General features: G+C 37.5%; 1 protein-coding gene and 1 long non-coding RNA gene across 8 annotated transcripts in view; one reads left to right on the top strand and one right to left on the bottom strand.

The window, feature by feature from the left end:
• Nucleotides 1–25,790, bottom strand: part of ARID1B (AT-rich interaction domain 1B) — a 475,555-nt gene that overhangs the window by 208,453 nt on the left and 241,312 nt on the right. For all 7 annotated transcript variants that reach the window (XM_072994953.2, XM_072994947.2, XM_072994944.2 and 4 more), the window contains one exon: nt 21,141–21,182. In XM_072994953.2, the coding sequence (XP_072851054.2) occupies nt 21,141–21,182 (42 nt within the window). The remainder of the gene's footprint in view (nt 1–21,140; nt 21,183–25,790) is intronic.
• Nucleotides 1–25,790, top strand: part of LOC140705856 (uncharacterized) — a 45,738-nt gene that overhangs the window by 7,111 nt on the left and 12,837 nt on the right. The gene's annotated exons all lie outside the window — the stretch shown is intronic.

Raw genomic sequence — 25,790 nt, forward strand, 5'->3', positions numbered from 1 at the left:
ACAATCTTCCATGGTCACATGGCCAGTGCGACTTAGACACGGAACACTGTTACCTTCCCACCGAAGTGGTCCCTATTTATCTACTTGCATTTGCATGCTTTCGAACCGCTAGGTTGGCGGGAGCTGGGACAAGCGATGGGAGCTCACTCCGTCGCATGGATTCGATCTTACGACTGCTTGGTCTTCTGACCCTGCAGCACAGGCTTCTGCGGTTTAGCCCACAGCGCCACCACGTTTTGAAGTAAGTGGTTAAATTGCACTGCTATACGTTAATGGCGACTTCTTAGATGCTTTAACCAAAATCTGTGAAGCTCATCTGGACCAGGTGCACTCCAATTTTTCACAGCCTTCGTTTGTCTTTTTTCCATTTCCTCTGTTATTACAATATCATTCATTTGTTTTCCTTGAGTTTCTTCACAAATGTCTTTAATCCATGAGATGCTTTTGTAATGTCCAGTTGGACTTTCTCACATTTCTTTCATAATTTTACATTGTCCTAATTTTTTAGCTCTGCATTGTCTCCTAGTGATCTATAGAATAATCGTTGGTTATTTTCAAATTGCTTGTTTTCTCTATATTGTTTCAAGCATCCAACATATGTTTCAATATTCGTTGCTGTAGCTGTTACCTGCCATTTTAATTCTTCCATAGTTTCAACGATTGTTTTCCTTTCTAGGTCATATATTTTGCATAGTTTGGCTTTTACTTTTTCATTTTTTAATTTTGAATCTTTCAAGTGTTTTAAGTAGTTAATGCCTGCACGTATTTTTTTTCCACTTTAACTTTCCATTTTGGAGTGCCAGGAGTTTTCTGGGAGTTTATTTTTTATTTATTTTTTTGCAGCTTGTAACGAAGTTCCATGGTTATTATGGTAGCTATGCTATACATGAACTGGTTTGTTTCCTTCTGCGTGTTGGTTGGGATTGTTCTGATGACTTCATTTGCATCATTCAGTAGGTCTTTTACTGGCTTACTTTGCAATTGGTGCAAATTGGGGAGCCTTTGTCTTTCTGTGTTCTGGCTAATATGGGTTACTATTTCCCCCCCTCATTGATATTTGCTGCTCTGTCAACTCATAATTTCGGGGTTGTTCCATAAGTTGTTTCTCTAGTGATATGTTTTCTTCCACTACTGCATCTACTTCTACCCTCCCATCTGACTTCCACACTATGGTCATTGTTCTATGTTGATTTTTCTTTTGCCACCATTTCTAGTTCTTGCAATTCCAGTACTGAAAACACTTTATTCCAGATGATAAACCTTCTCTGGTCCATTAATCATGATACTAAAACCTTAAGTATCTATTAAATATCAACACAATATGTATGCTGTTTCTAATCCCTTTCCCAGCAGCAATGCCTGTTTGGTCAGGAAAGAATTTAAAAAATTTCTTCCTGAATCAGCTAACTGAGCCTTGATTGACAAGGTCAAAAATTCAGACCTGAAGCTGATTTCCCTTTTATGTCTTGATTCAGGAGCCTGGTCTCAGAAATCCTGAGAGAATCTTTACTGAAAGCACATGAGGTTGAGACAAACACAACTGTTCTGTGCTTTTTTGTAAGGAAGAAATACTTTGAAAATGCCTTACAAAATTGTATGTTAATTCCTGGAGACACATGGTCCAGCAAACTTGTTTTTTTTTTAATCTTGAAAGAAAACTTATCTTTTGACTGTTTCTGTGACTCTTTATTGCCCTCCAAATATATACTGTCATAAAGATGTAATAATGTATCTACTTTAAACTGCTCTTGAGATTAAGCCTGTTCGACGCATGCTCATTTTATAAGAAAATCACCCTTCTATCCTTTTAAAAGACCTCTTTTGAAAATAAATGTTACAGCCCCTGCAGCCTGGATTCCTGCCAAATAAAAAAGGAGTAGAGACAATAATTCTTTTTCAAGATAAGCAAGATTGGTCTTTTGATTTTTATTTGATCTGTTTTAAATCTGGGGATGTTTAGGGTTACTCGTTTCCGCATGGGGAGAAACAGTTTTGTTTAAAAATCATAACTTGGAAACTCTTTGCCCAACACTAGAAGGTACTGCACCCCCTTAGTGATGGGTGAAGGGGTTTGACTGGAGAGAATCATTTAGTCCTGTAATCTTTAGAGCCTTCAGTAAGAGTTTAACATGTTTGAAATGTTATTTTTAAAATGTCCATAACCTGACAATTGTACAGTATTCAATTGTAAAAGCAGAGATGAATCAAAAACTGAATAGAGCTTGGCTTGAGTGTGTGGAGACACTGTTGCGTCAATGCAGATACTTTAATATATGTTTCTTGCAACCATCCTGGGCATATTATAGCTAAGCATGTTTTACTTCAAAGATCCATGCATAAGTCCTTAACTTCAAAAACAAACAATAGAGTAGTTCATAAATAACAGAGGCCAGAATGCTCTTCAATTTACCGTGTACAGAGCAAATTGTAAGTAGCTTTCTCCTTTTGCTGGAGTATCTGTCATGCATTATGTGAATTATCAGGCACCTTGGAAAGTGGTTCTGCTCACGGTAAATGAAACAGGATGCCAGCCACTCAGATCAGTCTGCATATCTTTTCACAAACATGTAAAACCAACTTGTATCTTAAGAAGAGGGTAAACTCAGAAATGTCCTTGAAGATAAGTTTGTGCGATCATATTTTAAAATATCTCTTCTATTTACTAGAAGCAGCATGTAATTGTGACAATTTTTTTGAGAGGTCATCATATTGGGCTCCACCAGAAGAAAAGAGGCAAGTGTTAAGGAGGGTACTCATTCTTGAAGAAAATTAAAACACAGAAGGCTAATTTACAGGGAATGGTAAATAGGAACCAAAATATATTAAAAATTATTGTGGAGCCAAGTGCTTTTGTAAAACCATGTACTGTTCAGCTGCTAAGCTTAAAATATATTTCAACTGAAAGATAGCTGTGCAAAACTGCCTACAGTAGAAGCTTGAATTTAATAGGCAGGAAGCTGAAGGTGTGTAGCATTTTCTGCTGATCACAATGAATGAGCACTTAGCTGTGAAAAATCCACAATGAATCACTGCAGGGTAGAAGCAAACACATCACAGGAACATACAAGCTTTTTTTTATTATTACTGTAAAAGCTGAACAACACTTTACAATTTAAAGCCCTAGAAAAATCCATTTTCAACCAAGCAGCCCCTTTACACTTATCCAGTTACCCAGAGTATCATGCATAATAGCGTATTCACACTCAGAGTTGAGACTAGAAAAGGAGAGTTGGGAGAAGATCAACATTTCCCATAGAAACTACTTTGAAGTGTGTATAAATAATGCTGAAATACCCCTTCAAAGTTGAAACCAGGCATTATTGAATCATAAAACTGAAATAAAATGTTTTAATAGAATTTTAACATGTGGGCTGGATTATATGCATTATGATATATCTCTGGATAGCTTTAACAATTCCTTTCTTGGTAGAGTAGGTCTAATGTCTGGTTTTAAAGGTAAAATATATTTATGACCCAAAAGGTGCCATTCATCTTATCACTTCTGCTTTCTCTCCAATAAAATCCACATCATCCTTTTAAGAGACAAAATTATTTTAGATGTTTCATTAACCCACAGATGAACACAGCAGAGGCATAACTACATCTGCTGCTACTGAATGTGCATAGTAACTATAAAACTGCTTGGATAATGTCACACAACCTCCAGAAGCTACACACATGAGAAAAACGGGTGTCACAGAGTGGTTCTCAGGATTATACATGTTTACCCCTCTCCACGATCCATAAAATGTGACTCTTGAACTGGGGCATAGTTTGCTAACTAGGATGGATTACTGAATCTCTTGGGCCCTGGAATCCAGATGATTCAATTCCATTCAATTTCATTTCACTTACAGATTGTCATTCATCTTATATAAGAAACACGAAGTGGTTTACTACATTTAAAACAGGCATATAAAACACACCAAATTATTCATTAAGAAGTTATTAAACAAGAATTTAAAAAATCATACAGATATTACAATATTGCAACTACCACCTGCTGCCACATGATGTCTAAATCTACATGTCAAATGCTTGCTTAAAAAGGAATGCTTTTGCCTGCCAGCAAAAAGGCAATAAGGAGAGCGCCTGTCCGCCTCCTGAGAAGGGGACATTTCATAGTCAGGAGAAGCCACTGAAAAACCCTTCTCTCCTGTACTCTCTAGACAAATCTGTGAAAGTGCTGGGACTAAGAACCTTCCTTGATGATCTTAACCAGAGACAGGAGCTTTGTATTCATCTCCTGGGGGAGATGAATATGAAGCTCACCACTGCAGGTGGCCACTCCAATTGGACCCTCCCCCCGAACCAGCCGTTCACTTATTGCTTGCAGCGTGGCTGTCATCCTTTGTAGTAATCCCGAAAGTAGCTTGCCTACCTCCCTGCACTGCTGACCAATCCATCAAGAGGGCAGGATGACAAGCTTCCCCACTCAGCTGCTGATTGGTCAGCAGTGCAGGGAGGCTGGGCTAATTCTGCAATTGGTGCAGCATGAAGTATGAGGACCACACATGCTGCGCTGCAAATAGTAACCTGATGCCCAGTTTGGGGTGGAGGATTCAATCAGACTGGCCACATGTGGTGGTGAGCTTCTTATTCGTCTCTCTCAGGAGATGAATATGAAACTCCCATCTAATCTTAACATTTGTGAGGGGTCATATGGGGATCTTGATTTTGGGACCTGGAACATTCTGTGTAGAAATATGAATGTAATCTTTGGAGGTAGTGGTTAAACTGCAATAGTGCAGTCCAGACTCTGCTCACAATGTGAATTTGATCTCAACAGGCTCAGGGAGCCAGGTCAAGGTTGACTCAGCCTTCCTTCCTCCTGAGGTTGGTTAACTGAGTTCCCAACTCATTGGGGAGGTAACGTGTAAACAGCCTAATTAAATTTTTAACTGCCTAGAGAGTGCTTTGAGCTCTATGGAGTGATATATAAGCAGGTATCTTCTGTTTAAGAAAATATGTTATCCTTCGGTCAAATATGAGCAGGGTGGGAACATGTATTTACTGAACTACTTAATTTCTCACTTACTCAGTGTCGTACTTTTATCCCTCTACAAGCACTCAAGCTGGCTTACAAATTGCTTAAAAACAAACGAACAAACACATTTAAATAACAAACCACACCATTAAAATCAATTAAATGTATTAATAAATAAATAAATACTATATAAAATAACTTTAAAACAATTTTTAAATGCACTGAAAAAGATAAAAACACAAAAGATCAAATCACTTCCTCAGGTGAAGTTTACATAATAAAAGTCCACCTGAAAAGAAAGTCATTGTCTGCCTGCAGAAAGACAGCAGGGATGATGCCAGCCTGGTCTCCTGGGCAAAATAGTTCCACAACCTGGGAGCAGCTGCAAAGAAGGTTCTTTATTGGGTCTATAGCAAGCATGCCAGTGAGGGGAGTAGGACCAAGAGAAAGGCCTTCCCCAAAGATTTTAAATCCCGCCCATGATAACATGGAGAGATGAGCTTCCTCAAACAGCTTGATCTCTAAGTTTCTGTTTCAATTCCATTTTAGGAAGAAGTTCTAGGGAGGAGAAATAGGACATGAACATGCCATAAATTCTGAAAATCAAAATTATTGGCATAATATATAAGAGAAGGCAAATTTAAGATGGAGACAGCTCACTCTTGTTGTCTACCTGGCTAAGCGAATGAAGGAGAAATTGTACTTCATCATGATTTACAGCACTGGTTCTTAACCTTGGGTTACTCAGGAGTTTTGGACTGCAACTCCCAGAAGCCTTCACCACCAGCTGTCCTGACTGGGGTTTCTGGGAGTTGCAGTTCAAAAGCATCCGAGTAACAAAGGTTAAGAACCACTGATTTACAGCAGTGGTCCTCAACGTTGGGCCTCCAGATGTTATTGAACTACAACTCCCAGAAGCCTTCACCACCACCTCTGCTGGCCAGGTTTTCTGGGAGTTGAAGTCCAAGAACATCTGGAGGCCCAAGGTTGGGGACCACTGATTTACAGTTGGGTTGGTATCAGAAAGCTAAAACCCACAGATATTTCCAAAACCACTATATTAGAAAAGCCTTGTACATAATATGGGAAAAAATAAAAATGAAGATGCATACAAAAATAGCAGGTTGGGTTTCACCTATAGAAGCATTTGTTCATCCCGATCTTCTGAATTTTGAATTTTTTTACTTATATAGGTATGTTAGTGATAGACAGGAGATTAAAACCAAAACAAAACCTTATAAACCAGGGATTAGACACATCATGGTGGCCCATAATGCAAATACAATCTAGCTATGAAAGGGATTCAAAAATGATTGATTTTTATAAAGAAGATACAATGCTTGACCAAATAATGTCAACATCAGATGATAAATTAATTAGGAAAATATATAAAATTCTTTTAAATTGGAAAATGGAGGACAAACAAGTCAAAAAAACGATGGTTCAATGGGCAAAACTTTTTGATACTGACTTTGAAAAATGGCAAAAACTGTGGTCCAGGAATTATAAAATGACCATGACAACCTCTTATAAAGGGAATTTATAGCCGCCCAGAGTGGTAGAATATACCAGATATAAATCAAATAAATAAATAAATAAATAAATTTATACAAAATGTTTTATAGATGGCATTTACCACCTGATAGATTAGCTAAAATGTACTCTAATAGGTTAAGTAAATGCTGGAAATGTCATAAAAAAACTAGAACTTATTATCTCCTTTGGTGGACCTATGATAAAGCAATTTTTTTGGGGAAAAAAATACATATATGGCTTGTTAAAGTAATCAAAAACATGTAGATTTTACATGAACTCTTTTTATTAGGTATAATATCGGAAAGTGTTGCTAAACAAAATGTATATTTAATATTGCATATTTTAACAGCCGCAAGGATTATATTTGCACAATATTGGAAGAATGAAGAAACACCTACAGATCAAGAAATAATTAAAAAAAAAACCTGACTGTGCCGAAATGGATAGACTGACACTGAAAATCAAAGGAAAGGATGATGCAGAATATTATCAAACACGGAATCTGTTTTATCAATGGTTAGAAGGACGTTGTAAGAGTTTAAAGCAAAGCAAAGCAAAGTGTGCTGCTTATATACCGCCCCATAGTGCTTCAAGCACTTTCTGGGTGGTTTACAAGTTAATTATGCAGGCCTCCCCAGTGAGCTGGGTACTCATTTTACCAACCTCGGAAGGATAGAAGGCTGAGTCAACCTTGAGCCGCTACCTGGGATTGAACCCCAGGTCGTGAGCACAGTTTTGGCTGCAGTACAGCTGTTTAACCACTGCACCATGTATTGTGGCTGTATTAACAAATGATTATAAGCTGAACCCAGGTGACACGATGTTAAATAAGCACAGATGGATTATTATTATTATTATTATTATTATTATTATTATTATTATTATTATTATTATTATTATTATTATTATTATTATTATTATTGTTGTTGTTGTTGTTGTTGTTGTTGTTGTTGTTGTTGTTGTTGTTGTTTTGTTAATAATAATAATAATAATAATAATAATAATAATAATAATAATAATAATAATAATAATAATAATAATAATAATAATAATAATAATAATAATAATAATAATAATTGTACTTCATCAAAACATAGATCTATTACAGGAAGAGGTATCAACACATTTGCCAATGGCTGAAATCTTACTGCTTAGCACAGCAAATCACAACTAGAGTAAGCCCACTAAATCAGTGAGGATTAGTGGTGGGTGAGTCAACTCCTCTGTAAATTCTACTGATTCATTAGACCTACTCTAATCATGATTTATGACACTAAGCAAAAGGGTTTTAGCCAATAATTTGCACCTCTGTAGAGAGGCATTATCTTATGTTTCATTTGGAGAATAATTTAAATGGAAAATAATTTAAATACAGATTTTCAAATAACTGTTATTTTCCAGAAATATGCTGAACATTTCCTTATAATCACTGTCATGTAGATAAACTAAATAAAGCACGCAACTATGTGTGTCATGTTGAGTGTTCAACATTAGTTTGGCATTTTATGTCCAATATTTCCAGTTTCCCTAACCCTACATCCCTTACTTTCCTTGTTCTTACCTTATATTCTAAGCTTCTGGAGAAAGTTTATACTGTATATAATTGACACAAAGGCCCTTAGGAATGGATAGCAATGAGTACCAGTATCATCATCGAGAAGGACTAAAAGAGTCTTTCTGTAGAAAAACTTTCTATTTATTTTTAAGATATGGATGGCCTTTATAAATTAATTTGTACAATCATTGCCACATTTCCTCTGAAATTTGATTGGTGTAGCACCAGCAGTTCAGATGGCTCCAGTTCTATATCATGGGCTGATAGATTCCCATGAATGTTTCTGTTCAGAATGCAATTTTGGAAGATCTGGGGTCAAATCTTCATATCACCACCTGTTGGAGTAAACCAGTCCCCAAATTAAAACCCAGTATTGTTGGAAGAGGATTTGCAGTATCATTCTAGTATAGTACTGGGAGGTCTCTTGAGTACAATTTTCTTGCAAGCATACCATTCTTGGAGGCTTCCAGGAGCAAACAAGACAAACAGGAGGGGGACAGAATTTTATTCTCAACAATAAGTCATCTGGGAGTCACCACAAAGGGCCTTGGGAAACCACATTCTATAAATGTCAATATTTGGTGACAAAAAGAGGCACTGTGGGAAAGGACAGAATATCTCTTACTCTAGCAAACCTCACTCAAACTAATAATTATTTGCAAAGCAGTTCTTATTTCTGTTCATGCATAACAAACAAAAGGAATTAAAGTGCATTCATGATTTGTTAAAGTGAACTCACTAGTCACATGAACCTCCTTTGGAGGATGTAAATTCCAGCTGTGGTTTTTATGAAAGGAACAACAACAACAACAAAAACCAGAAATGCAAAATAAATTCATATGTGCCATTTAAAAAATGTATCCCCATCACTTTTTCTCAACAAGACTGCTCTTTTGCTCTATCCAAACTTTTCAAGCTGAAGAATCAAATTTAGTTTCTTAGCAGTACTAAAAACTATTTGAGGCATGTCTGCTATGTATAGGAACTTCAGCTGAGTGCAATTCACCCAGGAAATATGTTGCAGTTCACTTGCCTTTGAACAAGGATGTCCCCAAATACCTCTTACGTAAATATTGTGCCAGATACTCTGTCCCAAACCAAGCAATCACTTCCTTCACAACCATGTATAACTGCACTTATGGCTACAATGTATCTGATGGTACAAAAACCCACAATACAAACCAGGTGCATCACATAGAATAATAAATGAGTCCTGTCACAATTACTTGACAGTGATAATGGCTTAATGGACTAACAAGAAAATGATGCCCTAATAAAAGATTAACACAACTACCAAATAGTTTGATTACAGAAGATCAAAAAGCTGTCATCTCACATTCTGAAAGTGTTCTAGACACAAAAGACAGCGGCATAGCAATGATTATGAAAATAATGTATCTTTTGTAGTAAAAGATATAATGTGGAAAGAAGCCAGTGATTGTGGAAAATCTACATAAAATATCTTGGTGGCTTTATTCCAATTCACAGAAGGCAAATGCCCTCATTAAAGAGTGAAGTCAAGTAGACAGCTTTGCATTGTTCACTGGAGCCTCATTTTAATTCACTATTATAGTCAAGGAGAGATTTTCAATGGACTCCAGTGAACACAAAATAAGACTCAGTTCAGGAGAGCTTCTCCATATTGTTAATCTATAACCTTCTCAGTATACTGTTTAGAGAGAAAGCATCATGACTGTGCCACTGCTTGCAAGGCGTGTATTCTGTATCAGAGCTGAGGCAAGGCCACACAAACATCCGTCCCTGTCATCAGCTGTGGCTGAACCCATAAAACACACCCTAGCACTCTTCAGGCTACAGGTAAAGGTCGGCACCAAGGATTGTTAGACATGTGGGTAGTGGGAGCAAATAACTTTAAATAGTAGAAGTGTTTCTTGCAGCCTCTCCTCCCTCAAAAGACAGTAGGTATAAACTCCCACTGTTACAACAACCATGCGTTGCTCTACATTTTTACTCTTCACTTCAATCCTGTGTATAGGAGTACACCTACCTTAGTGGTTATGATGGATCATCTTCACTGACAGGGCAAGTGCTATTTTTCTTCTCAGTAGCTTTTGATAGAACGGACCAGATTAATCTTCTGAGACACTCAAACCATCAGGCAGGAGGTTCAAAGAGAATGCCCTAGTATTCTCTTCTTTCCTCCCTTTCTTTGTCTCAACTGGGTGCTCTTTGGGACACTATAACCCTAATCAAGTGCTGCTTACCTGATTTTCTCAAACACATCAACAGTGCATAGCCTCTCACCTTTCTGACAATGGTTCTTCATGTGGAAGAAGCAGCATTTCTTGATTGTCTATAGGCTCTCCATGTGATTGCTGATTTTCCAAGGTTCTTGCGCATGTGGAGCACTTGACTGCAACCAGGACCCTCCCTCTGCACATGGATCACTCTCCACATGAAGAAAGATATTAATCCAAAGGTTTATGCTTTTCCTTGCTTGCGTGTTGGAGAGAATCCAGAAAATAATGTCTGAATAAGGCTTACAGTAGCACTCTATAATAATTCAGTATGCAGAATGGCAGCATACTATTACTAATGCCATTTAATGCCCATAATCCTCTTGAGAAAAATCTCTGAGTACAACTGGCTCTTTGCTCCTGTAAGCTATCCCTTGAATGACTGATTTCATAACCAGTTGTGCAAAGAAAAGCCCACAAGAAAGTAAAGAAACTATTGCACTATTGACATTCTACAGTGGTGTAAGCCAACAGATTTCTGGCCAATATCTAAAAGGTTCTAAATACCTTTTGGTCAACAAATTAGGTCAACCAATATGCTGATAACATCCGACCTTTTACTTCTTCAGGAGAACATTCAGAAGTTGCTGTCTCTGTTCTGGGCTAGGAAGAAGTGGGCAAAATTCTATTAAGTAACTTTGCATCAAACATAACTCATATTGGGCACCAGAAATGTTTAAATTGAACTAATTAAAGGCGTGTTTTGGGTTCGGAAGCTCCCTTGGGCTTCCTTTTGACCTTGGAAGCTTTTGGGAAACCCAGGTTGGTGTGTGTGTATGGATCCTTTAGAAATCAAAAATTGCTTCCAGATTGAAGCACTGGTATCTGGCAACGATTTTTGCCTTTTAAAGGCCTCCCTTTCCCCTGTTGCCCTTCGAACAGCAGAACTGATCTATTAAGAAGCACCCTGGCCCATTTTAATTTTCATTTATATCACAGATTTGGTTCTGTGTTAAATAAGTAGTATCTTGTAGCAAGAAAATGTGCTCTACTGTATATGGGTTTCCATGGAAGATGACATAGCTTAGGCCCAAGCTATCTAAAATACTGTATTTCCTTTTATGGACATATCCAGGCATTAAGATCATCAGGATGAGCCTTTCTCTCAGTCCCACCACCCTCACGGGTGTGTATGATGGGTACATGAGAGGGGCCCTTCTCTGTAGCTGCCCCCAGGCTCTCGAACCTCTTCCCCTGGGAGTCCAGGCTGGCTCCATCTTTGCTGTCCTTCTGCAAGCAGACAAAGACCTTTCTCTTCAGGCAAGCTTTCCTTTAACTAATTTGTTGACCAAGCGGATTTTCTTACGGGAGCATTTTATTCTGTATTTTACCTATGTTTTTAATATTGTTCTTTTCATAAATTTTAATATATTTGTTTAATGCTTTTAAAATATTGTAATAATTTATGATTTGGCTTTTAACTATGTTTGTTTACTACTGTAAGCTACATGGATCCTTCAGGAGAAAGGTGGCATACAAATATTTTAAGTAATAATAATAAATTATGAAGCATAAACCCATGCATAATGTGCAGCACACGTTCTGTCAGATTATGACAGATATCATTGACCACAGTATATTGCTCACCTTGTTTCTTCTGGGCCCAGTTTATCATGCTGGTTGGGTTTCAACCTTCAAAGCCTTGGAAAGACATCTCTCTGCATGTAAGTACACTTGCCAGTTGAGGATTAGACTCTGGTGGTTATTTCATTATCATGCCAGATTCATTGATGAATGGCAAGGAAACTGGGATTTCTCAGTAACAGCACAAAGATATGCTGGTGGATAGCATCTTTACATGACTTATTTCTTCCAACAGGCCTTTTTCTAGGTTTAAAATCTGTATCACTATTTTGTTCTTTAGTACTATATTTTATTCCTACCACTTTGCATTATTATAGAATATAAATAACAGTAAGATGTGTAGAAAAGTGGCTAGTACAATTAATTTTGGGGTGTATTATTTTTATCGTCTTGTATTTTCTCCAGCGTTCAGATGTGACCATTCCTGCTTTGGAAGGAGGGAAGAACAGGAATATCAGAGAATTATGCTGGTGGCGCTATGGGACGTGGTGGCGCTGTGGGCTAAACCACAGAAGCCTGTGCTGCAGGGTCAGAAGACCAAGCAATCGTAAGATCGAATCCACGCGACGGAGTGAGCGCCCGTTGCTTGTCCCAGCTCCCGCCAACCTAGTGGTTCGAAAGCATGCAAATGCGAGTAGATAAATAGGTACCATCTCGGTGGGAAGGTAAACAGCGTTCCGTGTCTAAATCACACTGGCCATGTGACCACGGAAAGATTGTCTTCGGACAAACGCTGGCTCTATGGCTTGAAGAGCGGGATGAGCGCTGCCCCCTAGAGTCGGACACGACTGGACAAAAATTGTCAAGGGGAACGTTTACCTTTACCTATGCTGGGATAAGTAAACTCCCAGTGTCTGTTCTCTGATGTGGTGATACCATTTAGAGAGTATTCCATCATAATCAAATGTACTGAAGGGTTACTATGCATTCATTCTGAATGCAGACAATGGCTCTGCAGCATTTCCAGAAGCACCCTGATCTACAGTATGCCTGCCATTTCTGAAGCAGTAAATGTTAGGACACGACTAACCTAAAGATGGAAGTTTTTTTATTTCTTCACAACCTCCCCACACAAACAGAACAGGTTCAAGTGAATTCAATACAGAATGTTTAAAGCCAGTGTAAACATAACATCTGGTAAAAAAAATCACCAAATGTAGGCTTCAAAGGCAGAACTCAGGCATGCTCCAATTAGAATACTTTGGCCACCATTTTAACTCTTTATATCATTAAACAAAAAACCAGAACAAAGCAAAACAAATGCCACACATTGTTTCAACAATTTTAAATGTAATACTGTTACCTGGATTGCTAATATGTACTATACAAACAGAACTTGCATAGTGTGAGTGACTCCATGGTGGGCATACAAATTAGGCTTGTTAAAAACACAGAAGACCTATATCTAAAAAAATGTTTTCAAGTCTTGTCTTAGTACTCCAGATAAAACTACTGATTAATAATCAGAACTCTGTTTTCACACCTGTGTAATGTTCTTGAAGTCAGCAAAGGTTACATGCAAGGTTACTGCAAAGGCATAATTTAGCAGAGGGTATACATTAAATACACTCATCAACAAATCAGTGAAGGCAATACTTAAAACACTCAATCTGATAAAGGTTAATTAGCTTTAATAAAACTTCAGTATTCTTTCAAGATGTAAGTGATATTTGTAGCCAGCAGATGGCATAAACAGAGGCTCCTTTGAATTTTGTTCAAAGAAAGCTATGCAAACACAGTATGTTTTAAGACATAATGAATGTTATTTTTCTTTTTCCTTAACTTGCCATTCAGAAACTTGAACAGAAATTCATCCCACCAAACATTTACAAGAAGAATATTTTGCCAATTATTTAAATCCAAAATTCACTCCCCCCCCCAATGCTTCTCATGCTTCAGTCATTTTGCACTGGGTATGGATTGGACAAATGGTGGTAGCTTAGTTATAGAGAATGTGTCTCACATGCACACACACATAAAAAAACACATGTTCAATCCCTAGAATGTTCTCATGAGGTTGCAAAGACTATCTGATGTGTCTCGAGTGCCACTTGCAGTCAAAAAACACCCAGCACTTCCTAACTTGGTACACTCCAATGTTTTGGACAACAGCTGTCATCAGAGTGAGCAAACATGGGTAATGGGCATATATAGCACAAATTATTATCCAAAACATCTGGAGTACTCCAGGCTGGAGAAACGTGACATAAGACAACATTAAGATACAATCTTGTCAGGCTGGCTATATAGGTTTCCATATGCCACTGCTCTAATTAAATGGTCAGCTAGGTCAGTGGTTCCCAAACTTCTTTGACTTGTGGCTCCCTTGAGTGGTTGTATTGGTGGCAGACACAGAGGCAAAGGACAGTGAAGGAACCAGAGCTGGAGGAGCAGTACCAGCAGCAGCTCCACTGGCTTGGTGAAGAACACAAAGAGGATCCCATGGTGCCCCTGGCTGGATTTGGCGGCACCCTGGGGTGCCCCAGGGCACTGCAGCACACACTATGGGAACCTTTGAGCTAGGTGATTACATGCTATGAGCAGAGAAACAAACATAAAACAAAAAAAATCTAGACAACACAAAAAAGGTAAAATATGTAAAAGATAGCAGCAGGTGTATCTGTCACTACACAAACAAGTACAAGATAATGTTCACTGTTATTACCAACCATTGGGAGTACCCACAAGGACAACTGGCTCCTGTAATAAGCAGGGTATCTAATAATATCCCAATACTTAAAGAATCCGAATTCTGGGATTTGTATTAGTGATAAATTCCAACTCAAAAGTTTCATGTTGGGAATCAAAATGTAACATTTTGTTGGTGCTTAACACCTTCTCTATCCTTGATATTCAATGTATACGTTAATATTTTTGCTATCCTAGTGTTATCTTCTTAAAAATATTGGATGCAATCCTGTTATTTTAACTTGCTTCAATTAAGACTGACAACTTCATTGGCTGCTGTTGTTTTCGGGAAACAGAAAATGTTCATTCTCTCCCTCCAAAGGTCCTGAGAGTCCCTTGAGATCACTTTTGTTGTGAGGGAACTGGTAGAGGCTATGGGATGAGGACAGTCTTTAATTTCCAAAAGCTGCCACTGCTGATAAAATCCTTGGAGTGGAATTTTATGGAAATTGAAGTGTACCCTGCTCACAACACCCAAAGCTACCCCTTGAGGAAGGGACACCAAAGGAGCCTTGATCCTACTGTATAATGAAATATTTGTACACTACATTCGTATAGTTGCACTGTGGTTCCCAGAAAGCGAACCTGGTGTATGAAGTGGTGTAGGTTCACTTTAATGATAGTACTGTGCTGTAATTAGAGCAAGTCTCTTGCTTTAGAAAAGTGAAGTATGTGATGCAGATAGTGTGCCTTCATTTTAACAGACCGTCCACATGTAGGTTTAATGTTGAGCACACTATTAAATCAGTGTCCTTAACATTACTGTAACTCCCCACAAGCGACAACCATGTAATGTCAGTGTATATTTTGTTAAAACAGAACATAAACAAATTAGCTTGTATATTTTTGCATTTTGGGGCAATGTTTTAAAGATATGAAATACAATGTTTTAACACAAGATACAAGCTTGGGGGGAGGGGTAGTGTTGCTGTCACTGAAAAAAAGTGTTGCTATTTTGCTTCTGTGCAAGAGTGTTTTTTCACAGAGAATCCTGATGTGTCAGGATATGCTTCTTCAAAAACAAGAAAATCTGTGAATACATGTTACTTCCTTAGCCCATCCCTGAAATAGCTGCCAAAGACAGCATTGACCTCTTGTGTGCCTAGCTACATGGATATTTTTCAATTAGTAGGTTTCATGATGAAAAGAAGGTCCAAGAAAATGGAAGATTAGTAACTATAGATATTCTGGAAAATTGTTATATTGTTTTTCTCTCCATATGATTTCTCTTTTTAATATAACTGTATAAGTAGATGTAAGAATAGTTTTTCACTCTTTGGAATTTTACTCTTTCCCACCCTCCCCATCCCATTTTTTTACCTTTCTCTATTTGTACCTCAACCCCTATCCCTATAAAAAATTAATAGAAAACAATATTTTTCCATTTGTAAAACCTCTTAGTGTAAAAAGATCCTTGAAGAGGGGAGATCTACCATGGGTACCACTGATACTTGCCACCTCTGGCTTACACAGGGGAGAGACTGAAGTATGATATGATTAACTAACCAAATTAAAACAAGGAGGTGGGGAGAACAATTTTCTTTCAAAATGAGCAAAACTGGTATTTTCAATTTATTTGATCAGTTTTAAATCAGGACATTTAAGGTCTCTTGTTTCTGCATGGGGGCAGTTTTACTGTTTTAAAAAAAACCCATACCTCAAAAACTCTTTGCCCAAACTTCCCCAAATTTGACATAGCACAAGAGCAGACTGTCTGCTACATCTGTGCCATGTTTGGTAGCAATCTGACATCCAGTTTCAAACATATACACTTTTGTTTGGGCTGCCCTCATTTTTAGAATTGCCTTGTAGAATACTGATTTACTCTGCCAGCACAATAACATCAGTGCACTCTCATACAGTGGTAAAATTAAGTCCGATAAGCAACTCACTATTTGTATGATCCGAAATCCAGTTGCAAACTTATACATTTTTGTTTGGCCTGCCTCCATTTTTAGAATCGCCTTGTAAAATGTTGGTTTGCTTTGCTGCACAATATCTCACTGCAAGGCCAGAAGTTGGGGGTTCAGCTCCAAACTGTACCTCCTTTACAGAGGCTGTCCCTTTCTGCTCTGCATTTCTAAGATGATGGTGATTGAATACCTACTCCAAGAAGTTTACAGTCTAGAAGCAGATGAAAGGAAGCAAACAAAGAAACAAAAAAGGAAGGCAGGTCTTAAAATAAAGGGAGAATACATGATCACTGCATTTCTACATGAATTAGGTAGGGAAGTACATAGATAGGAATTATAGATTTGTATGAAAGTCTTCAAAGAAAAAGCAAATTTTCGGACATCATGATACTATATTATTATTTCTCTAATACTAAACTCCGTTCTTAAGCACCACAATTAAAAATAGGTAACAGTATTCACTTACTACGCTTTCCACCATGTGTTTATATCACTTGCTCCCGGCTCACACTGCCTCATAAGACAGGCTACTAATTAAGAATTGTGGGGAACTAGGAGACCTCTGATTAAAGTATCTTGGGACCAGTCCCCATTCTTCACTACAAAGAATACAGCTGCACAAACAATTTATCATCCATACATACTGCACTGCAGGATAGCCTGGACAGAACTGCTCTATTTGCTATCAAAAGATTTAAAACAGACAAACCTATTCATATTGATATTTGTGGAATTCAGGCAAAAATCCCTAAGCATTCTAAGTAACAGTTCCAACTCCAAAGTTTTTGCACCTTGCTGGTGACCATTTGCGTAAAGATTGTTTCATTATTTAGGAAGATTTTTTTTTTATGGTCAATACTGCAAATGGAACAATTCAAAGTCATTTTCCATCCCACATATAAATCATAATTGAGCATTAATATATTATCTTGTTTTGCAAAATGACATTTACATCTTGGCTTATTATGCAAAAGTCACATTTTTAGACTGCTTGCTCTTCCCTTTGCAGAGAGCAGAGATTAAACCAGAATGTGTCTGTAGTTCTACTTTCCACAAGATGGAAGTTGAAATAAATAAGAATAAATAGAATAGAGAGAGTCGGGACAAGAATGCTTTGATCAACTTTTTGAAAGTTGTAAATGAGGAGAGGTAAAGGGTATTATTATTCCGAATGAAGAAACAGCCTGTCCAGCCCTAACCACCTCATCTGTGGTGAAAGAAGGAGACAGAGGAAACAGACAAAACAAAAGCAGAAGAGAGCAGTCTCTGTGCACGCGCACATGCTCCTTGCTGCATCAGGAAAATTTCACTTAGAACCCTGTGAAATGGTTTCCAGGTTTCATCTCAATTAGAAGAACTACACCATGGTGGTTTATGGTTTTTTATTTTTTTACTTTACAGTGGTGCCTCGCTTAACAACGTTAATTCGTTCCAGTGAAATCGCTGTAGAGTGAAAACGTCATAAAGAAAAAAAAACACCAAACCATTGAAATGCATTAAAACCCGGTTAATGCGTTCCAATGGGCTAAAAACTCACTGTCCAGTGAAGATCCTCCATACGGCGGCTATTTTTGGTGCCTGTATAGCAAGGAATCCATCCCTAAGCACAATGGGGAACCATTTTAAGCACCCGGTGGCCATTTTGAAAACCCAACGATCAGCTGTTTTGATCACTATAATGCGAAGAATCGGTTCCCGAAGCAGGGAACCTATCTTCGCAAAGCGAAAAAAAAACCCATTTAAAACATCATTTTGCGATCGCAAAAACATCGTCGTGAAGCGGATTCATCGTAATACGGGATAATCATTAAGCGGGGCGCGACTGTACTTTTATTAGACTTATACCCTGCCCCCCTAGACAAAGTCTACTCGTGGTGGCTTACATAAATGTCCCATCTTAATTTTATACTGGGTTTCAGATAAAAGAAAGTGCACATTGCTAATATAGCACAATATATTGTTTCAGCCCAAAATAAAATTATGGCTACCAAAACAGGTACAGAGACTTTTTTGTTTTGATCACATCTAAGGCACAAGCACTCCATGCACAAGCCTTGTACAGATTACAGCTTAATAAGCACTGCTGAAATTGTTCAAACTATCTGGTATATCAGTATCAATTCACCTTGAATTCACTAAGTCACCAGGATTCTTAAAGTAATGTTCAATAACGGTTGCATTCTTTTATAACAATGAGAAAAGCAATCACTGTTGCACTTAAATTTAAGTTGTTTTAAAAAACCCTCAGAGAAAGAAGAAGGATGAATGTCACATATTCTTGATCTTCTAAATTTAAAGTACCTGATCCTTGTAGCTGCAGCATAAGCAACAAGAAGGAAACATGAGAACCCCTACTACGCAGCAAAATTAAGCAAAATGTAGGGAGAGAGATGGAAGCCTGGATGTCTGAATAGTGCAGGGAGACATTTTAAGGTCTCAGCCCTAGCACTTTGGTAGAATGTTTTTCTTTTACAGAGAAAAATGCCATCTTCTAGTACTGATAGATTTTTCAGATCTTGGTACTAGAATAAATTGGAAAGATGGGATATAGAACTAGGTGGACATGTGGTAAGAGAAACATGGATACATTCACGTATAATTCTAAATAAGTAAGAAGGAAATATGTCTAGGCATCATTCAACAACTGTTGGACTAGAAATTACACAATCAAATATCTTTCACCATCCTTTAAGACTGCTTAAGATTGTACAGTTATTCCAGCAGCACAGTAAGACTCAGTATCAGATTCTGGGTTCAGATGTAACCAGTCCAACTCCTAGATCCAGATATGTCTACAATTTCCCCAAGCTTGATCTTCTGCGCCAGCAACTGGGAAACTTAAGTAACTGGTTCCAGACTGCGAATGATTTAGAAGTTGGGTAAATGTCACAATTTTATGAAATCTGAAAAACCAGTAGCTTTTTAAAAAAACAACACATTATATTGGTCAGATTCGCTGGCCTTCTCTCGTAAGTTCATTAAAATCCTTACTTGGAGTTTCAGTACAAATATTAAAGTTATATGTAAGAAAACCACAGAAAGACAAAAGTGATTAAAACTATTGGCATAATTCAAGAAGCGCTGAACTGCAATCTTTGCAATATTAATTCTAAAACCCACTGTATATGTGATATATAGGCCACGGGTAAACTGCTTACCCAGGTAAACAATTCATATGTGCTCCTTCCCTTTTAAAACACATTACATGTACAGTGGCTCATTTGCATGTACTATTAGCTTGCCAGCAGTGTATCCTCTTGAGTCAACGAATTACTAATGCTAAACATGCATGGTTTGATGCATGTGCTAAGTGTATTTAAATGTGACAGGACACAAGTGAAACAGTTATATGTTAAGTACTTCAACCACAGACTGTGTCACCTATAAATTGATCCTAATAACGTTGCCAACTTGCAAATTTAGCCATAAAACAATAGCATAGCCTTTTCCAGAATGGGTCAGGCAATGAGAGCTATTGGCTACAATAATCTTCAGTAATACTTCTGTTTACTCAGCTAGCATGAAGGATTATGGAGATGAGTTTGCATGAGCTGACCCTCCAGGTTTATTAAATATTCAGTGAATGTTCTGTATGCATGCTGCGTATTAAATAAAAACTAGAAAATGCTACAGAATACCATATGTTAAATATATCAAGTAACACTGGTGCAGCTCAATTTCTTCTTAATAATTTATTTTAAATCAGTTTATCAGATATCACAACACAATAGGGGAACAATAGTAAATCATGCTGTCATAAATATTTAGTAACTTTTAAAGTGTTAATTTGAATTTTCTTCCCAGCACCACTGGAGTCAATTTTATGCATAGTTTTTCCTTATGAATTCTCAGGTTTATTCTCCTGCTACAGATTGTTCTACCTTGATGATCATGCCACTGTTATGCTTTCCAGCAGCATCATTCCATATGGAAATTAAACTACATAGAACTCATGATTTAGACTCATGTTCTCTAAATCCTACTCCTAGCCATTCTCTCCTCTCACTAACTTGCTATATAGCCTACACACAATCTGCCTTCCTAGGATCATCTGCTACTACATACGCTTAAAAATGAGATCAATATCATAATGTTCATTAGCCACAGTTTCACAAATAAATTAAGTCAATGTTTGCTGGAATATGCCTAGAACTTTCATAAGATCTCTAGAATAACCTAAAATTCAGTAGCATACAAGCAAGAACAACAGAACTAGTGTAACATCACGCCTGTCCCTGCCTCCGAGCCACAAACTAAACATGTCAGTTCAGAAACTGCATGGTACACACTGTCAGACTCCACAACAAAATCAGAACTGAATGCAATATTTTATTTAGAAGCTTCTAGCCCTTTATTCTCAGTAGCTTCCCCCCCCCCATTTTTTTCAATCTCACCTCCCACCCATTGCTTTTACAAATAAGTGGCACCAAGATCAAACTGTCCCAAACACCAGACCGTGTATAAAATGTGATTTCAGAGTATTTAGGCCAAAATGTTGTTTGGGGGATGTGAATCAAAGATCAATACAATGTTCAGGTTAAAAAGAAAGTTATGCAAAACCAAATGCACCATCCTAAATTGATGGTACCTATGAAAACATTATTTTATTAACTACAGACCTTAAGTCCAAAAGAAGCATCCTCCGAGGCCAAGACTTCAACCTGAAATTATAAGAAGAAATATTTCAGAAGTAGCCACTTTAAAAAAAAATCTCCTGAGCACCATACCAGAATCCATGGAGAATATGTACACTATAACAGAATGACTTTGTAATCCCATTAACATAAGTCTAGATTTAGAACAGACAAAAACAAGCAAGAAACTAAATGTACTGTCCACGAAATAATCTATTTCCACTGAAAGTAGCAATTCGTTTGTTTAAGCAGGTAAAGCAAAAATAAAAACAGTAGAGTTGTGACACATTAAATGTCAAATAGTTTATTTCAGTGAAACTTTCATGGATCACAATTCACTTCTTTAGATACAGGAAGTCTGAAGAACTGGATTGTGATCCATAAATGATCACACTGAAATAAATCAGTCAGTTTTTAAGGTGCCACAAGAAAGAATCAGTAAACTATCCAGGTTTAGAGATAAGGCTGGCACAATTTGAATTCTAATGGAGGGCAGCTCAAGAAAATAAAGCAGTGTTCCATACGTCTTTTTTTTTTAAACCATTCATGTAACGTACAGTCCCAAAAGTTAGATTATACCTCTCTGGTAGGAGAGAAGTCATGTGCTAAGCATGGTAGGAACATGGCCAGGATTATGGAAGAGACTGTCTAAAGCTTGGAGAGGGGGTCCTGTGGAACTAAACCTTTTTTTTCTTAAAATGTTTTAAAGTAATATGAAGAAAAGAAAGCTGACAGTTGTGAATAGCTACCACTAACATGCCAACAAAATGGAATAAAATTTGTTCATTCAAATTGTAAATTAAACAATGATGTTGGCAGGACAGCAAAATTCCACCACTGGCTTTTGTGCTCCTCAACCTCCTGGTTTCAAATTGGTTAGCACAAAACTTTGCAGTAAAGGTATCATATCTCAGGAGCATATAAAGAAGAAATATTTCCAATCAAAACCCTTTTATTGACAGAAATAAATGAGCAGCTTCACCTGGTATCCCAATACTGTTTCATGCTGAATAGTGTATTCTATTCTAGTTCTTACAGTGGACCCTTGACTTACAGACAGCTCGACTTACAGACTTTTCGAGTTACAGACTTCTCTGGATGCAAAATTTAGGTTCAACTTGCAGCCTGAGAATCGACCTACAGACCAGAAAAAAACCAAAATGGAACCAAAATGGAACAAAAACAGCCGGTTACAGGATTAATCGGTTTTCAATGCATTGTAGGTCAATGGAGACTTGACCTACAGACTTTTCAACCTGCAGCCACCGTTCCAATACAGATTAATTCCGTAAGTAGAGGGTCCACTGTATTTAATAAACCATTGTAATACAACCTACCGAACTGGTCACTGAGTGCCCTATAAATAAGGAGTACTACATTTCTTCTCTTAAACAACTTTGCTTTCAAGATTCCTTCTTCTAAGATCCCTCCATCCCTTTGCAAGGTCTTTAACACCCAAGACCTTGCCTCTTCTCCCACTTCAAGTTTGGAATGACTCCTCAAAACAATTCTCCCCTTCCTTATTTCTTTGTAACACTGATTATCCTTTTCCTTTCTCTAAATTTGGAAGCTTCTAACTGCTGTTGAACTTCAATTCTTGTACAGTATCTTTGTCTCTGGAAGCTTCCAAGTGCAATGTTTCTTCTTAAGAACATAGTGTAGCCTCACATCTCCCAAGTGCTTTGCCTTGTCGTATCCCCACAGAGTAGATTTTTATTAAAAACAGAATGGATTTCTGACCACTTTCAGGTTTTTAATGAGTGGTTCTGATGCGGCCTACAGCAGATACTGCAGTAGAAAATTGCTCCCTGGATCCTGGAAAATTGCCACACCTGGCCTAATGCACATACGTTCTTGACCTAAAATATTCATGTTAAACAGAATTAGAATAACAGAATAATGGAGTTGGAATGAGCCCATTGAGTCCAGCTCCCTGCAGGAATCAAAATCAAAGTATATCTGAATACATATGCACAGTCTGTGGCGTACCAGTCAACAGCCACTATACAGTGGTGCCTCGCTTAACGTTTGCTTCGTTTAACGTTTTTTTCGCTTAACGTTTATTTTTTCAGAGGCAGATTGTGCTTCGTATAACGTTTTTCCCTATGGGCGATTTTCGCATAGCGTTTTTGGGACCATGCTTCGCTTAACGTTTTTGGTTTTAGGTCCCCTGCTTCGCTTAACGTTTTTTTTGTTTTCAATTTAAAAAGTGTCTTAGAAGGGTCCAAAACGGTTCTAAATGCTTGGATTCGTTAGAGGACCCCTTAAGTCATGTGCAAACCTGATTTGGCTTTGATCTGACTTTTCGTTAATTTTTTGTGAATTTTTGTTTTTTGGCCCATAGGAACCAATGGACCTGTCAAAATCTGACAGCTCCATGCTTTCCTATGGGGGAGAAAACAATTTACAAAAAATTAACGAAAGTTCAGATCAAAGCCAAATCAGGTTTGCACACAACTTAGGGGGTCCTCTAACGAACCCAAGAATTTAGAACAGTTGCTGAGTCTTCATTAATTTTTTGTGAATTTTTTCTTCCCCCATAGGAAATAATGGAGCTGTCAGATTTTGACAGCTGTCAAAAGTTGGGGGGAAAAAATTCACCATTAATTAACGAAAAGTCAGATCAAAGCCAAATTAACTTTTGCATCCGTTTTAGAGGGTGCAGAAGCTAATCCAAGCATTTAAAACCATTTTTGACCCTTTTATGACACACTTAATTTTGCAAAAATTGACTTCGCAAAGCCATTGAAACCTATTGAGTCAGCTACAATACATTCCAATGGAGGATACATTGTATCGTTTAACGATGTTTCCTATGGGTTTTTTCGCTTAAGGACGGCAATCCGTGCCTATTGGAACGGATTAACCGGTTTCCAATGCATCTCTATGGGAAATGGTGTTTCGCATAAAGTTTTTTTTTTGGAACCAATTAAAAACGTTATGCGAGGCACCACTGTACTCCAAAAAGATGATGCCTTTGAAAGTAACTGACAGGCCAAATCAATAAGGCCAAATATACACTTGAGAAAAGAGAGTCACAAATTAAAATAGATCGAGATCAACCAGTAAGCACAAAACAACTAACTGAAAACAGTACTTCTTTACTCTGGGACACATGAGAAAGTTAAAACCTCAGAAGGAAAAACAAGGATCACAGGCAGATGTAGAATCCATAATTATGTTTGACTCCTTACACAACTAATCTACCAGGAGCAAAAGGATGCATTAATAATAAGATCTAAAGGCAGAGATCTAATTGGTAATAAATTAATGGGGGGGGGGGGAGAGTACAAAACCACGGTTTGATGCTACAGCTTTGGAACAGTATACATAGGACTGATCTGAAATGATACAAAACCTATCACATTAAAATCATTAGTTTCAGATCTCTATTGTAATATGAGGCATGGTAACATTGAACAATTAAGATCTGGTATGTTCTAACTACTGAAAGCTTATCTTCTTTTACAACTAGAAATACCTCATATGTTAAGCTTGCCAATGTAAACTAAAATATTCTCATAAAGCTACCACACAGTAGACGGGATTTCTAATTACAAAAATTGTACGGAATAACACTGATACTGATAGGTCTTATTTTTTTCAAGGATAAATCAAAGAGTAACTGACAAGTTCTTAAATGCACTTTCTGATAACAATATTTCATATGTCACACACAGGCCAGTAAAATATCAATGTGCTATCTTTATTAATAGAAAGGAATCTCACCCCCTCTCTTAACATATGTTACATCCTACTTGGTTTAACTTCTTCCTATCTGGTAAGTATTTGTGAAAACACAGTCACATAAACACATAGAATAAGCTTGGCTTGAATCTTAAAATAAGGTTACAGCATCATGCAAAGACTGAGGAACTGCTTTTCTCCATTTCCCAGTCTTGCCTGGAAGGAATCCCCCTCTAGTGGAAACAGGAGGGTACTTCAAACAGAAGGACACCATTCTGCATTATTCAACTACTTGTCACTGACAAAATTGGGTTATCAATTGCAGGTAACATACAATTAAATATAAATTATTAAGAGCTATGTTTGTGCTACAAAGTTGGAAGTTTGTATACCTAGCCATTAAATAACACAATACAAGCCTCTGAATCATATAAATACACACATGTGCCTAATTTCACTTGAAGTTATAAATATGATTGTGTTGGATGAATCTTTTGACTAAATAAGGCAAAAAGAGAGAGAGGAAGATTGAGTCAGAATACAGAATTACAATTCTGAATAAGAATTGACATTAGAACTAAAAAAAAATGAAAGGATAAAAATATGTTTTTCACTTTCTAAATATCAAATTCAAAATTAAAGTTAGGCACAAACAAAATGCCTTTCATTTCAGTCCCACTGAATTTATATTCGTTAATAACAAAACATATTGATTATAGGTCAGTGGTGGAGAGTGCATGCTCTCCACAGAGAAGATCACAGATGCAATCTCCAGCAGATACTGTACTGTTATGGACGAACCATGCCCGAAACCCTGGAGACTGACTGCCAGTCAGTACCAGCAAATACTGGGCCTGATGGGCCAACAGTCTGATTTGCTGTAAGGCAGGTTCCTGAAAGATTTCTGTTTGGCTTTTTCCACTGAAGTGGAAGTTCAAAGGCTTAACT

The sequence above is a fragment of the Pogona vitticeps genome, chromosome 1 (assembly GCF_051106095.1).
Source record: "Pogona vitticeps strain Pit_001003342236 chromosome 1, PviZW2.1, whole genome shotgun sequence".
Lineage (NCBI taxonomy): Eukaryota > Metazoa > Chordata > Lepidosauria > Squamata > Agamidae > Pogona > Pogona vitticeps.